Genomic DNA, 15,552 nt, shown 5'->3' with positions numbered 1-15,552 from the left:
ATAAAACCAAGCGAACAGGCCGCGGCAGCGCCCTGCGAGCGGCTGGGCCCTATCTGTATGAATTCAGACCTTACCTTCATGATCAATGACATGAGCACACAATATTCTACTTATTATAGTATTTTTCAAAGTGGTTTTTGTATTCGAAACACTTCGTAATTTATTTATTTCGTGTAATATATAATGTGAATTATTTGGTACATAAAAGTGTTCCATAGTCCGTAGGCGATGGTGACTGCTTTCCACTACTCGTATTTAGCCTATCTGCCTTATCGTTAGGTATAAATATAAAAAAAGTTCAAAGAAAACACTACGTTTAATTATCATATTTTATGAAATCAGCGTAGAAACCCGTGAAGTTTGTAGTATCTCTGAATTAACACGGAATTTAACGGAGAATCGTTAACTTTAACAAGAACTAAGGAATTTTGCTATCTATACGAGGTTTCCTCACACTGTTACCCTACACTATTGAGAGAAATTTGGAGACCGGTCTTTTCAAAACCACTAGCCTGTCACTGCTTAGATGTTCATTTACTTTATATTAGAGATGCAACGGATAGTTGTTTGGCCGGATACCGGATACCGGATATTCGGCCTGGTCACCGGCCGAATATCCGGTATCCGGCCGCCGAATATTCGGCCGGCCAAACGATACCTACAGTTTAGTTCGGCGGCGGGCGCTTCGTGCAGGTTTCAACCTGTTACGTTCGCGCGGACCGAGGCAAGAAACGAGTTTTATTAGTTCAGTGTACGGAACTATTTCGTATGCAGTACACGTGCTCCCGCCTATTTTGCTGAATAGATAAGTTTTTTTTTGTGTTTAATGTGTATAGTAGTGTATATACGTAATTGTGAACTCGTACTTCATTCTGTGTTTATTTTATTTGTTTAAAATAATGGCAAATAAACGATCTCCGTTGTGGAACTATTTTGAAATAGAAAAAGACGATGCAAAGTACGTAGTGTGTTTAATTTGCAAATTAAAATTATCTCGTGGTGGCGAAGGGAAGAAGGCAGGGACTTCCTCTATGAAAAACCATTTGCAAAGCAAGCATCCCGACAAATTCTCCGAAATTTACGGTGGTCCATCTTCAACTTCATGCGGCGGAAGCAGAACTTTTCCTTCTACGAGTTCATTTGCAAGTACGAGCGCTCCCGCTCAGTCGGCTTCACATAAACAATTAACTTTGGCAGAGACAGTAGAAAGAAAACAGTATTGGGGTATCAATGACTCAAAATCTAAGGAATATCATTATTTAATTGGTGAAATGATTGCGTTAGATAATGAACCACTATCAATGGTGGACAGAGTTGATTTCAACAGGCTTATGCATAAAGCAGTTCCTCGGTACAAGATCCCCAGTCGTACATTAATACCCGACATTTATGACCGAATCAATAAAAAAAATATGGAAAATATTTCAAAAGCTGCCGTGGTGTCTGTTACGTCAGATATATGGACTTGCGACCACAATAATGAAAGCTTTTTAAGTTTTACAGCCCACTGGATATCTCCTGATTTCAAACTGGAACATGGCGTATTGGCAATCAAACCCTTTTCAGGGTCTCATACCGGGGAGAATATAGCGAACGAACTGCACGTTATTGCCGCGCGCTGGAACATTCCTCTGAATAAAATACACATTGTTGTGCACGATAGTGGGGCTAATATGGTAAAAGGAGTTCGGGTGGCTGAATATGATTCTGCTCGCTGCTTTAATCACTCGCTCCAAAGAGTCATCACTGAATCACTTAAATGTCAGCCTGATTTAATGGAGATGTTAGCTGCTTCTAGGCGTATTGTAACCCATTTCAATCACTCAGGACTAGCGCAAGAAAAACTGAAGGCCATTCAAAAGGAGCTGAATTTACCGGAACATCAGTTGGTGCAAGATGTCAGTACACGTTGGAACTCCACCTACTATTTACAGGAGCGTTTATTAGAACAGAAACGGGCTGTTTCTTTATATATTGCCGACCACGATAAACTTAGTAACTTGACTCCTCATCAGTGGAATTTAATGGAGCAATGTATCAGCCTTCTTAAACCTTTCGAGGAAATAACGAAAATTACCAGCTCAGGTTTGTCATGCATTTCCAAAGTCATACCACACGTGGCTACATTCATGAGGTACCTTCAAAAAGAAGAAACTGCGCGGAAAGTGCCGAATTTGTTGCATGTATTGATGTCTCTGAAAACTGAAATAGAGCAACGTTTTCAACATCTTGATGAAGATCCAAAATATTTCCTGGCTACTTTATTGGATCCCAGATTCAAAACCAGTTTTTTTGGGATAATACAAACAGAAAAAGCTAGACAAAAGCTGCTTCTGGAGGGCCTAAAAATGTAGCGAAGAGGATTCAAATAGTAGTGAAAGTGATTCGCCTCCAATGAAAAGAAGGGCAGGCAATGGCGCAACTGTTGTTCATGAAACATTTCGGGGTTGCTTTAACGAAGTCGCTCAAGATAATAGTCAAACCGAAGATACGACAAATAGTGCTATAGCCAACGAGCTTGACTTTTACTTAAAAATGGTCCGAGTTGATCGACAGAGTGACCATTATGAATGGTGGGCAGCAAACGCCAATCAATTCCCAATATTGATAAAATTTGCCCAAATATATCTGTCCTCACCATGTAGCAGTGTTTATAGCGAAAGACTTTTTTCAGAGGCAGGACTTGTTTATGAAAATAGGAGGAATCGTCTGTTACCCAAAAATGCAGAGAATCTCGTTTTTATTCACCACAATTTGCCGTTAGTTAATTATGAATATTAAACTCTCTTTTTATTTATTTGGTAACACTTATTTTATTTGATTAAGAATTAACATACGCTACGCTACGATTGGTTGTAGTATCCAACTAATGCTGATCATAGGATTCCTTAACAATCTTAACTATTTTAAATGAGGCTTTTTGATAAGTTTAAATTGTACGTTAAAGGTAATAAACAAATATTGATAATTTGTTGTTGTTTTCTTGTATACTAACCATTTTTCAAAGTTAAATACCAAACAGAATCACTATTCGGTATCCGGCCGGATAGTGTGTAACTATCCGGTATTCGGCCGGATAGTAAAATAATGGCCGGATAGGCCGGATACCGGATAGCAACCGGATATCCGTTGCATCTCTACTTTATATTATTATGGATCCCTGGTAATTCACAGTAGTTACACAATATTTTGAATTGTATTAATTTTATTCTTTTGTACGTTAACTATAGCTATTTATAGTTGAATAAATAAGATTAATATATGCAAACCTGTTTTATCATTAAACCTAGTAGTCTGAATCCATTATAATGTGTTCCAGTTAAGAGTGAAAACTGAGCACGTGTCGGAATGTGCACGGTGAGCGCGGTGGTGTGATTTTATCACTTGGGTGTGAACCCACTAACAGTTTTTTACCAGATTAGCTGCGCTGCTGTGCTGGCGTTAACAGGTAATGAATTATTAACAACTTTATATGTTGAAAATACTGAACTAATTACAAAAATTCGTTTTTCGCAATTTTATATCTTTATATTAAAAGCATTCTAAAATATTTACAGTACATTATTAAGTGTCCTGAAAGCTAGATGGTATCGTTTCCAAATTTTCAAATTGTATTCTTTATACCTCATCTCAGAGCGCCTAAGAATAAAATCTGCAAGCTTCGTATGTCTATAAACTCGATTACGATGTGTTCTCAGACATGGAGATGCACGGCAGGTCATTTAAAACGCAAACACGATGGGGCCGTCGGCGTGCACCGAGAATTTAATAGAGACATGCGACCATCGACGTGCATACAAACGGCTCAGTAGGATGTAAAGCTGATGTAAAGTCATTACTGAAATAAAAGTGTTGCGGAGTGAGCGGACACTCGCTGACAAAGCTTAACTGCGAACCTACGAGTATGTGCATAAGATTTTTCTACATACATATTGATTTTTTGTGAAGTTATTTTCTTAGGCTTAATTTTTTATGTATTGGCAACAGTAAACGAGCAAATAGAGTACCTGATGTTAAGTCACTAGCCACTCACTCACTCATTGGTATCCAGACCACAGCTACTATTATTAGGCAGATAGATAAGTTTGGCCGTAACACCTCAGCAATCGTAGGATAAAGTGTTCTATCACCTTTAAACAAAACATCATACAGGTACCAAAAATATACTAGGTCTGTTTAGATTTAGATATGTCTGCTACTTAGGTACTAACAATTGTCTTATTTTCATGTAATGAAAATATACGAAAAACTCGTTTTTACCTTTGCAAAAGAACAGATACCTTTGCAAAGAGAGTAACAGACTACCTGTAACCCTAATAATATGTAGGATTCCTGCGTAAAGACATAAAATAAAGCCAAGTAAAGAATTATGTAAAATATACTTATGTAGGATATGATTAAGGTTGGACAGCGAAAAGAGATCTTATCTGAACAGCGATCAGAGTAGAGTCCATAATTCGTATCAAGTTTGAATACTCAAGTAAGGCAAGTTACTTTAGGATGCATCACACAATATCTGAAAACATCTGTACATTGCCCTATATAAGTACTTAGTTTATTAGTCGATATTTTACAGTCCTGCTGACACAAACCCATTGACATGTTTTCCGTAGTATACCCGTATGTCCGAATAGGGTAAGTGGCCTATACTTGCCCATACGACTACATGATTTTGATTGTAGTTTCGAGGTTCCAAGTCTAAGCACCTCTTAGCTTGTATTGCTATAACAAGATTTTAACCCGAACTTGCTCACCATCGTGGACTGTAACCTATCCTAATGATGTTTTAATAGTACCTACTTATAATTGCGTTCTAAGCAAGAGCCCACAAAAATAACAGAGAGCACACGAAAATAACATACTTAGAAATTGTATATTTCATTAAACAGAGAATACTTTAATATTTTGAGGGTAACTGGCGGAAATTCTAGCAGTTCATAGTTTCATAGCAGTTTCATTTTCCATGGTTGTCGTCGGATGTCGGAATGTTTTCGAAGCGCCCGCGGCGGCGCGGTAGCCGGCGGTAGCTGCGGTCTTGAAGCAGCTTATAAATCAGGGTAAAGTCTGCCGCTGGGGACATAATATCACTTAATATAATGACTCAGGAAAATTGAACAAAACTATAAACAAAGCTTATATTAAACTGGACGCAAAGGTGTCGCAAGTCTTAACGATGAGTACAGAAAAGCCTGATAAAACAACAGGTAAGACCGAACATCCATTTTAAGCAAAACTCTTACAACAGCTCTACTTCTATTTATGCCACTCCTCGTTGATACAATACAGGTTTTGAGTACATTACAAAGTTAATGGTCTTAATAATAGATAGTAAAATCGTAACACATTTAATCATTTACAGTTCCACTACAGAACACGGTGCTACATGTGCCACTGCTTACGTAACTTCAAGAACTTTATTTAGAATTTCTGGATCTCAAGCTGGCATGGAAAGGTGATCTTTATACCATCACTGCTATCAAAGCAGTCGAGGTCGACGATGATAATATAATCTGCATATAGATGCATGTAGATGACAAACTAGTGTCGACATTATGGGACTAGTCGATACTAAGGTAAGTATTTAACAAAACGTGTCACAAAATGGCCCGAGGCGGTCAGCTCGGCGCCCGCCACCCATAATTAAGGTAATGAAACGACTGATAGGCCACGGCAGGCATCGCTGCCGGCACCACTTGCGACTATTTCAATACTACTTATTACTATGTACTCACAGCTGTCTGTAGAAATTAATGTGCTATTGAGGTTACCTTGATTTATGGTGACCAGTACAATCCTGGAGAGTGGCGACGTTTATGAGGTCTATGATCGGTAACCCTTTCCTCTTATACTTATATGAAGTTGGTTGCACATGTTCATGAGCCACAGCGACCACTTACCATCATTTGTACTACATTGTCCTTTGCTACTTCATTTTAAATTAAAAAAAACTGATATCAAAAAACTACGAATTGTTAACATTTTTGAGATTCAGTTGGTAATCAAACTATATTTAGATCCTCCCGTCTGTCACATCCGTTTATTCGGAGATTATTCGTGCACTATGTTTTTAAACTTTAAAAGATATACATTTATATCTTTACAAGTTGCTAAACAACGATTATATAAAAACTTTGTAAAATGCGCTTAAGGTGAAATAGCCGCTACAGACCGCTTATCTTACAAAATAAAACGCCGAAATCAATTAATATCTGTAGCAGACTCTGTGTCATTTGTAAGATAGAGTGTCACATGCCGCCGTTGTGACGGATAAACGATCATACATTACAAATTAAAATATAATGATAACCGTTAAATTGATGTCATAAGAAATATGGTGCAGCCCAACAAAATACCGTTTAAATTATCTTAATCGGATAATCATTATAATCAATCTCTATATATAGATACTAAAACAAGTACCTATCAAATACAGAATCTCCTTTTTAGAAGTCCTTAAAAATAAACTCGGTTCAAAATTTTATAATTTGTATTATTATTATTTATTAATTCGGTTAGGTCAGTTCAGGGCATAAATTGAATTGAAGGGAATGCGTTTCCCAGAATTTTAAGGTTTAAGTTGTACTTTGTTAGTCAGTCACTGTGGCAGTGTTCGCTTAATTTAAATAAGAATATATCGTTTTAATAAGAACATGTTGTGCACAGTGCACTACAAAAACAACGTTGTCACCTGAGTACGGGTCTCCTAACTGAGTACGGGTCTGAGTGAGAGGGGCCTAGATTAGACTATATTCAAGCGTTCTGAACAAGTGCGAATTGGCAGACTTTACACGCCCTTTTCTAGTACTCTTAGGCTGCAAGTTGTCCATCGCAATATAATAAAGTGCTAATTAATTTCTATTGCAACAAAATATAAAGCACAACATGTAAAGCGGGGACAGGTGGCTACTGTGGCTAGCGCTGGTAGTTGGTACAACCGCACGAGACAATAAATCAGCGGCGCAGGGCGCGGGCGGGCGCGGGCGGGCGCGGCGCCGCGTAGCGCGGGAGCCACGCGTATCAAGATAATGCCTAATCTCACAGAACAATGGGTTCAGTGAAAAATTACTAACTAAATGTTGTGTAAGCCTTCAATGCAATTGATATTGTTTGTACTTTTACCGATTCCGATAATAACCCAGATATGTTTGCCTAATTTACCTACTTGTGTCTCATGATATAAACAATGTAATAATATGACGGTACTTACTGCAACTTTAGTTCTTAAAACACAAAGTTTATTCATTCGCCAATTAATTATTCCCTAATTCCATAAAAGATTTTCTATTTCATACACGCCTATTTCCAAAATCCACTGTAATTTGACCGAAGAAAAATTTAAACTCCCTCTATGCGTTAAACAGGTGTATTAACTAATAGGTAATCAATCTATCTAAATAAAAACGTAAGAAGAAAAATAACTTGGAGCAGACTCGCTAGGGATAGAGTAGAATGACAACGAATGGAGGAGGCTTTTATCGCCCTAGGCGGGCCTTAAGACCTATATTATAATTCAAATAAGTAAATAAATGTATTCATAGACATAGATTAAAAATACTAATATCATAATTATTAATAAATATTATAATTAATTAGGTTTTAAATGAAATAAAGTATATTAAATTAATATTTGTTTTTTTTTTACATCTAAATGGACTAAGATGACATGTTTAGTAAAAAATAAGGAATCAATAAAAGCTTTATTTATTTATTTTTATTTAATAAATATATCCAAATATCGTCTACCAAAAATTGAAATATGAGAATGTATAGTTAACTAGCTTCTGATGTATTGTAAGCTTGCTAGTAAGAAAATGTCTTATGTCTTATGATAACAGGCAAACAATGACACATAGGTGTGTTGATAAACTATCAAATCGAATAGTCCGAAAATACTTTTACTATCTTAATAATTATAATATTAATACTTAATGTTCGCGCTGAGATGAAGAAAAATAATATTTCACAATGTTGGCATGTCCATCGGTATGTTGTTTACCCGCGGCGGCATTCCTGCCAAGTCCAAGGTTACGCAAACATTTCACACGTTTATGAACTCACACACAATAAACATATTATATTTATTTACATCCTCTAAAACTTTTTATAGACACTGACATGAACAATTATGATAATATCGACATAATAATTATGAATTTGCTGCTTTTTCGAATTCTACCTTTACACACCATATTTTCCGAGAATGTATCTTATTAAAAACTTGAATACCACATTTTAGATACACTTTATTGTAAGAAACGTAACCAAAATTTTAGCCCACTTATGCATCTGATATCTGAATACCCTGATGTGCAAAGTGCGCAATGAAAATCAATCATCTCACAGAGAAAATTTATCATCATAAAGCACAAAATCTCTTTTTTGGCTTTACATTTGGAAGCGACAGTAATTGTGATTTACGAGGAAATAAATAAGCGTGTAGTACGGACGCCCGATCGTTTAGATCGATTCATATTCATCCCGATAACCTCACGCGCTCACTGAATCTACATTGGACTCCTGATATTTATTATATAAATAAATAATCTCCTAATCAAATCACAAATTTAGTACGTTTGCTTAGTACAAAAGCCATTTCATATTAGAAATGCACAATAATTTTGATTTGATCAAAAAATAATACAATGCACTAATGACTAAGCTAAACTGTATTATTTTGCACTTGACGTATCGACTGTACAACACACAATCGATAAGATTAAATTATATTTGGTTCGAGAACTACTGCCCCCAATAGATAGGAATGCCAAATTGAGACAAATCAAATTAATACTCCTTATCTTGCGTACCAAATACTTAACAAAATTAATGATAGTATGGAATATAACAAATCCTCCAATAACTGGTTATTTTAGCTTCATATTTTGACTTTTATTTTAATTTAGTGTGTCATAAATAAAAGTATAAGACGGTTGAGCGGCGTCGGAGCGGGCGGTTCGCAATCGTTTAGATCGATTAATATTCGTCCCGATAACCTGCGCCCGCGCACCGCGCCCGATCCGTAATCCCAACAGGATGCTATCGGCTAATTGAACGAAAAACGGTAGCCCACGTTGTTCCAACGAACCAACGAAATACGATGTAGGTAATATTGATTTTTGCAGTTAATTAACTATGTAGGTATTTAGGTACTACACTACCATGTACCAGAAAAATAGTGCATAATTATATATAAAATTAGCTTTGTTTTATTATTATAAATATTTTTTTGTTATTTATTTATATTCAGTCAATTTTAATTAGTAAATTGATTCCAAGAAAAAAGGCCTATCGAATCAGGGCCGTCATCAGGCTATTAACACCTCACCTCAACTTGATCACATCAATTATTTCTGAATCGTTATAGTCCGGATGTGACAAATTCGAAGATATTAGTAGCAAACAATCTATAATACTACGTACTCTTTGCAATTCCCAATGCACAACACTATGCATAGGAACGAAAGCGCCGGACACATGTAGCGAGTAATTACAACGCGTGTAGAGCTGTCGACCGCCGCGTGTGAACACAACCTTCGATAGCGCACACGTGATGATATTTCTAATGAACTTGTTGCGTTTCATATTCTTTTATTTTCCACATTGTATATTTATCGAGAAGATTTAATGATCATCGTCATAATTATATCACATTAATGTGTGGACATAACATAGTCCAAGATTTTCTTGCACGATTTTGACGTCCACCTGCTTTATAACGAAAATGTTATAGATTTTTTATACATAATTATTATACGTTTATAATTTGTCTTGAAATTTTAATTCTTTTAGTAAATTAAATTGCTTAAAACTAATTACGTTAATACTAATATATCAAAAGTATTTTCAAGGTAAATTATATTTACATTGTTGCGTATTTTTAACCAGGTTCCTAAAGGGGAATTATCTATTCGTCGCGTATTTTTTATGTGTGTCCAGTGATATTTTTTATTTATGATAACGTAACCTATGTAGGTATATAACCTAACCTAACAAGTAAAAATATTTTGTTAATTTTAACACAGTCACATTTACAAGTCGCAAAAGCACTGTACTTGGTTTGAGAAATGTGTTACAGGTACCTACGCCATAACTGTATTCCTTAAATAATTAAATAAATATACACCTATTGGTGAAAAACGCCAAAAAAATAAGTAAAGCAAAGCTTACCTTAAGCGACCTCGATTAATCGTCACTTAGTTCATTCGATTGGATGCTTGCTGTTCAAGTGCTTATGAGTAAGTATACTGATTGGGCGTCCTGTACTTACGTAGTGCTCAGGAGAGTCGGTCGCGAACAAGCTTCCATATCGGCGCCGGTGCACCTGCGCACGCGCGGTTTCCGGGTCAGCGCTGAGGAGGAACCGGTCACCAGCCGCGATGGTATACTCACAAGAAAACGCCCCTTCTTCTTTACAGACATTAAATGCTTAAAGTCTGATAACCTTAACATTACTTCGACTTTAACTAATTAAATAAGAAATTAAATAATCAATATTACCTTATTCACAATGGCGATCCAAGGCCCCCAATTCCGAAGTAAACTGCACCGTATTTACTTTTTTATATAAATACGCTTTAAAGCCGTAAGCCGTACGCCGTAAAGTTTATCCGTGAAGTTATTCCGTAATATTAAACATTATTATTAATAATTATGGTAACAACGCTTAACTACTCATGAATATAAGTAAAAACAAAATAACGTATGTCAATTTAATAATCGCTGGCGGCGTCTTCTACGTTTCTTCTACGTCCACTGGAAAAACGCTAATTTTCTACGTCAAAGATACATAAATCAGTCGCAAAATCTGGTATTTGACGGACTCGGTACAGTGCTTCTTATATTATATAGCAATAATCCATAAAAGGATAGAAAAAAGTGGTTATTACTTTACTAATAAAATTATCGTAATTATTGCATACATCATACGTTGCGACCGCGCAAGCGCATCGGTGGAATTGTTGCACGTTCGGTTGATTGCTTCGGCATTCGCTGCTCTGACATTTGCGCTGTGCACTTGTGGGAGCTGGCTCTGTGGCCGGGGAAGGACATTGCTGCAAAAACCATTGAACAGACAATACCCAAACTATCGGTCAGTCTCTCATCTGTGAAAGATCTATGATGTTTGAGTTATTGTGCGCTCGTTCTGCGCTCTCTTGACACGCGCTTTGCTCTCATGCGCTGAGCGCTACAATATTGCAAGCTAGACAACATACAAAGTCACATGTTTCAACAACCTTTGGAAAGTTAAGACTTACCGGAGGCCCACGCGCTCTGGAAAAACAATCTGGCTACTGCTACTACTATTTTGTATCTCCCACAATTCACGTCGCAGAATTTATGTTTTTTTCGTTTGACAGAGTGGACTTGCAAAGAGAAGTAGAGACCTCACAGGCGGTATCATATAAACACACGTTTACAATTACAAAACGCTAATTACATATATCCTAACAAAGCTTAATTTGTGGATTTAATTATTTTATTGAGATCGCCGTGATTCTTAGATCCTACTGAATTTATATTGTCTGGCGAGGCACGTTATTAACAAATTAACGAGGCACATTTTAACGCAGACTCTGGTGGCAAAGTGACAATAACAATTTGTTCCAGAACTTTGCCCTCTCGACCTGCATAATAAGTAGCATGTTATTTCCTATTACATATTCAATATTCGTTTTCCTTTAAAATGTCTGCCAATTTTTTTATGTATGTGACCAAAAATATGAGTAGGTAAATAGCGTAAATGAGTAAAGTCATATGAATATCCATTTGAAACGATTTACATAAATAATAAACAGTTTAATCAACACAAGGTTCATTTTTTAACAAATCTTGTCAAAAAAAGCAACCTTTACTTAAACAACCAAAGTTAATCCGTAAACCTTTCTCCGTCAATTTTAAGTTTTTACCGATCGTTTGGAGACCACCTAATCTTTATTAGTATCTTCCACGACAGTTATGAGAGAGACACTTTCCTTAGCACCCATAACGTAGCGGCGAGATTGGAAAACGCTGTCGGTTGTTATTCCGCTCCTCTCATTAACATTCAAAATTATTTCACCTCCGCGTCCGAACACCGCTTTTGTTGAATCATTGACACTGATACCTACTCACTGCCAGACTTCTAGACAAATTTAGCCAAATATTTCGTTACTCAGCTTGGTTTTGTAAGATAAGATTCTTATATTTTATACTTACTATTTACCTACTATTTATTTACCATGTATTTTCTTTAAATTATAACAGTGACATGATATAGGTATCTGTATTAGGGAAGGAGTGATTGTGCAGCTTGTAGTAGACCTAATTTTAAAGTATCATATAGGGCTGCAGATTGGACTGTAACAAATTAAGATCACAGTCGCCCCGGAAATCAGACAATTGTCAAAGTCGTTATTGTTACTTTTAGGGACTGTCGATGTATCCAGAATGTCCATGCATGCCACTAAGACGGAGCACATAAAACGCATACCACATTGAAAATGATGTGAAGGTGGAACTCAACAGAATTTTCTACAATTTAAAAAATGCTTTAATAATGTCATGTCCTTCATTACCGGCACTTCTGACTCGACATTTCATCGTTACCAAATAACCAAAAGAAAATCTGTACAGGCCCCAAAACGAGTTGTTAGTGGGTCGACGGTCGGCGGCCGCCGCGCAAGCACCGACTGTCGACCCCGATCACGCCGGGTACCGGCTATGTTGGCTGACCGTTATCACGGCTAAATTAAAAGCTTTGGAACAAATATGTCGCTCAAAAACGATCCCAATACAGTCTAAAGGGTTTTATAAACGTTGAGTAGGTACAAAATAAGCATTCTTATTGGCAAAATGACATCACAATTTTTCTTGCTGGATGAATTCGAGAACGATGTAAAATATGTGTAATACGTTATTTAACTAAACAGTTGTTAATGATGATATTAAAAACTGTTAATTAAATGCACACCATAGGTATATACTACTTCATCAATCACCATAAAAATCAATCTCCGTTCATAAGCTGCAGTGTACCCACTTATTGTCAGACACATGTCAGTTGTTTGAACACTCCTACGAGTATGTACCTATTCAAGACATACGAAAAACGAACAAGAAAAACCAATGTGCATTTATGCAAATAGACGTTAATATCCATACCGGCCGCGGCTTGATGGAGCAGGAAGCGTGATGCGCAGTTGGAGTCGAGGTCTCTTCCGATTCAGCACTCGAGCATGTTGTGCCACGCAATTTTGTAATATTCTGCAAATTTTATTACGGCATAACTCGTAACAGTTTAACTGCAGCATCGTCACATAATTTTCTGCTCTACGCAGTAGCTTGCCGCTCGGTACTTTGTAAATGCTGCTTAATAAGTTAATATTTAAGTTGAATTACGTTATATTCGTAATATTGAGCAATTCAGTAGTACAAAAGGCATATTGGTTACGTAATCTAATAACCTACTGAAATCAAACTTCATCGGACCGTTTATTGGAAACCATGTCATTAATTTTATTCAAAATCATCTCGCAACACCGTTAGAACTAATCAAAACTCCTAACATCATTGTGCCATCAGAGAGACGCGCTCGGTCGTAGTATTCATCGTAGGTATCTAGTATTTGGTCTGTGACACGTTGCGCATATTGTTTTTGTGCAACATGACGCAGCGTTTCCATACATTGCGGTACATGTTATCCGAGTAAGGTGCGAGGCGCAAGCAACAAGTGTAGAGGGCAGTGAGAGCTCGCTGCGCGCCGCACTCCGCCGCACTCCGCCGCACTCCGCCACGAGCCGGTTTGTTGGATCAGGTGTAACTATGCGGAAATTGTGATTATGTACGAACAAACGCCTGCGCTACCAACCTTACAGTTATCCTCGCGTACGCCTATCTGCACTCCGACTAAATTAATCAAACAATACTGAATGCACATGATTATAGTTTTTTTGAATTTTTAAGATCCGCGTGACGTAACGGTTTATTGTTTCTTTAATATTAAAGAAGCAAACGAGCATGCAGTACACGTGGTCGTAAGTGGCTGCCACCTATTGACATCTGTAATTAACCTCCGAAATACATATGTATGTAATAATACTACTTGTACATGTAATAATACTTGGAAAGCTTTCGAAATCGAACCACAAACTCCTCTTCTGGGTATGATAATGTTCATAAACCTTGTATCTAAGCCCAAGTAACACAAGAACCCTACCTCAAATTAAATATTATGCGTCGCTAACCCTTAAGACTACATTGTAATGCCTGATATAAATTTGACCTACGTATTAGAAAATTCTCTAGACGAGAAGTTTTACGGGCGAGTCGAAGTGGGCGTTCAGATACTAGTTTCTACTCAGGTGACTGGGATTGCCATTTGAGGGGCCATAAAATATAGAAACGTATCGCTTCCTCTCACCATATCGAGAGGATATCGAAACTGCAACGTAATGTAAAGACATTATCGAGGCAGGCAGTATCTGCACGAAATCTGTACAAACTGACAGGCGAGCTGATGCAGCGCCAGTCAGCGTAAGGGCAAGCAGGTAATAACTACTTTTTTATGGTTACATAAAGTAAACCACCCGTTGTGAGTACGTATACAAAAATAGTTCACAAAATAAACATAATATAACTTAATATGACATGAATTGTGTACAAATGCCGAATAGATACGATGACAGATCAAAATTGTTATTGCATAAAAATGTAATACCTACCTACTTCATATCGTAATATTACGTTAGATAAGCACTTTGAACGCGTCAGAACGATTTCAAGTACATAGTAAGCAATATCTACTACCTACCTTAATAAATATTTAATATATCTACTAATCAGATAAAGCTCACTTACTTTTTGTTGGTAGTAAAATTACTATCTACCAACAAAAAGTAAGTAAGTAAAAGTAACAACAATTGGTACTTATAAACAGCAACTGTGCCACCGACACTTGAATAAATAAATCTCACAAGGATTAAAACCAAGTTACGCGTACACGTAATGAATATTTGTAGTGCCGTTAAAGCTTGCGATGGCAGAATTTTGTTATAAAATAACGTGCTGTAGAAAAACAATATGCAAATTCAATTTTAAAATAACATAGGAAGTTAGAATGATATGCGCTGCGGAGGAATTAACGGTTTATGACGAATAGCAAACGTGTTTTAATATGCCGTGAGAGACTGCGCGTCTTCCGGGCGGCGGCGCGGGCGCGGGCCGCGGCCGAAACTACGCAATAGAAACACAACCTCGGTGAGAAGGCTGGACAGCTGCGAGCCACGAAAACACTACAAAAACAAATACATAACACGTACAATACCAGACAGAATCCTTATTCAAAACATCAGTGTCTCCAGGACAACAGGTGCAAGACTCTCCACATTGCAGCTCAAAATTGGAAGAACCAGACGTGATTCGTTTAAGGAGGCACCATAGTCGCACCGCATCGGCCTTTTGATAGCAGTGTCAAACGTTGCTGTGACCAGCTATGTTGCTATGGTTATGTAGAGACAGGTAATGTTTGAACTTTGTCCTCAAATATAGCAAGGCCATACCAGATAAAATTTTAAT

The 15,552-nt window shown here is 37.1% G+C and overlaps 1 protein-coding gene and 1 long non-coding RNA gene across 2 annotated transcripts; one reads left to right on the top strand and one right to left on the bottom strand.

Moving 5' to 3' along the window:
* The first annotated feature begins 899 nt into the window (after nucleotides 1–899).
* On the top strand, nucleotides 900–2,354 carry LOC140753015 (zinc finger BED domain-containing protein 4-like). Its single transcript, XM_073087365.1, has one exon. The coding sequence runs from the start codon at nucleotides 900–902 to the stop codon at nucleotides 2,352–2,354; it is 1,455 nt and encodes a 484-aa protein (XP_072943466.1).
* A 2,492-nt stretch (nucleotides 2,355–4,846) lies between these two features.
* LOC140753602 (uncharacterized) lies at nucleotides 4,847–10,235 on the bottom strand. The gene is made up of 2 exons (XR_012103590.1): nucleotides 10,168–10,235; nucleotides 4,847–5,070 (listed from the first exon to the last, which is right to left on the bottom strand). It is a non-coding gene; the product is annotated as an uncharacterized LOC140753602 (long non-coding RNA).
* Between the last annotated feature and the right edge of the window lie 5,317 nt (nucleotides 10,236–15,552).

Source organism: Epargyreus clarus, unplaced genomic scaffold (genome assembly GCF_041222505.1).
Source record: "Epargyreus clarus isolate Ecla_fem2 unplaced genomic scaffold, WU_Ecla_fem_2.2 ptg000026l, whole genome shotgun sequence".
In the NCBI taxonomy this organism is placed as follows: Eukaryota; Metazoa; Arthropoda; class Insecta; order Lepidoptera; family Hesperiidae; genus Epargyreus; species Epargyreus clarus.
The sequence above is the reverse complement of the archived record's forward strand: the minus strand, read 5'-3'. Positions and strand labels throughout refer to the sequence as shown.

Excerpts from the sequence above, each read along its gene's own strand:
- LOC140753015 (XM_073087365.1), top strand. The coding sequence starts at position 900 with ATGGCAAATAAACGATCTCCGTTGTGGAACTATTTTGAAATAGAAAAA.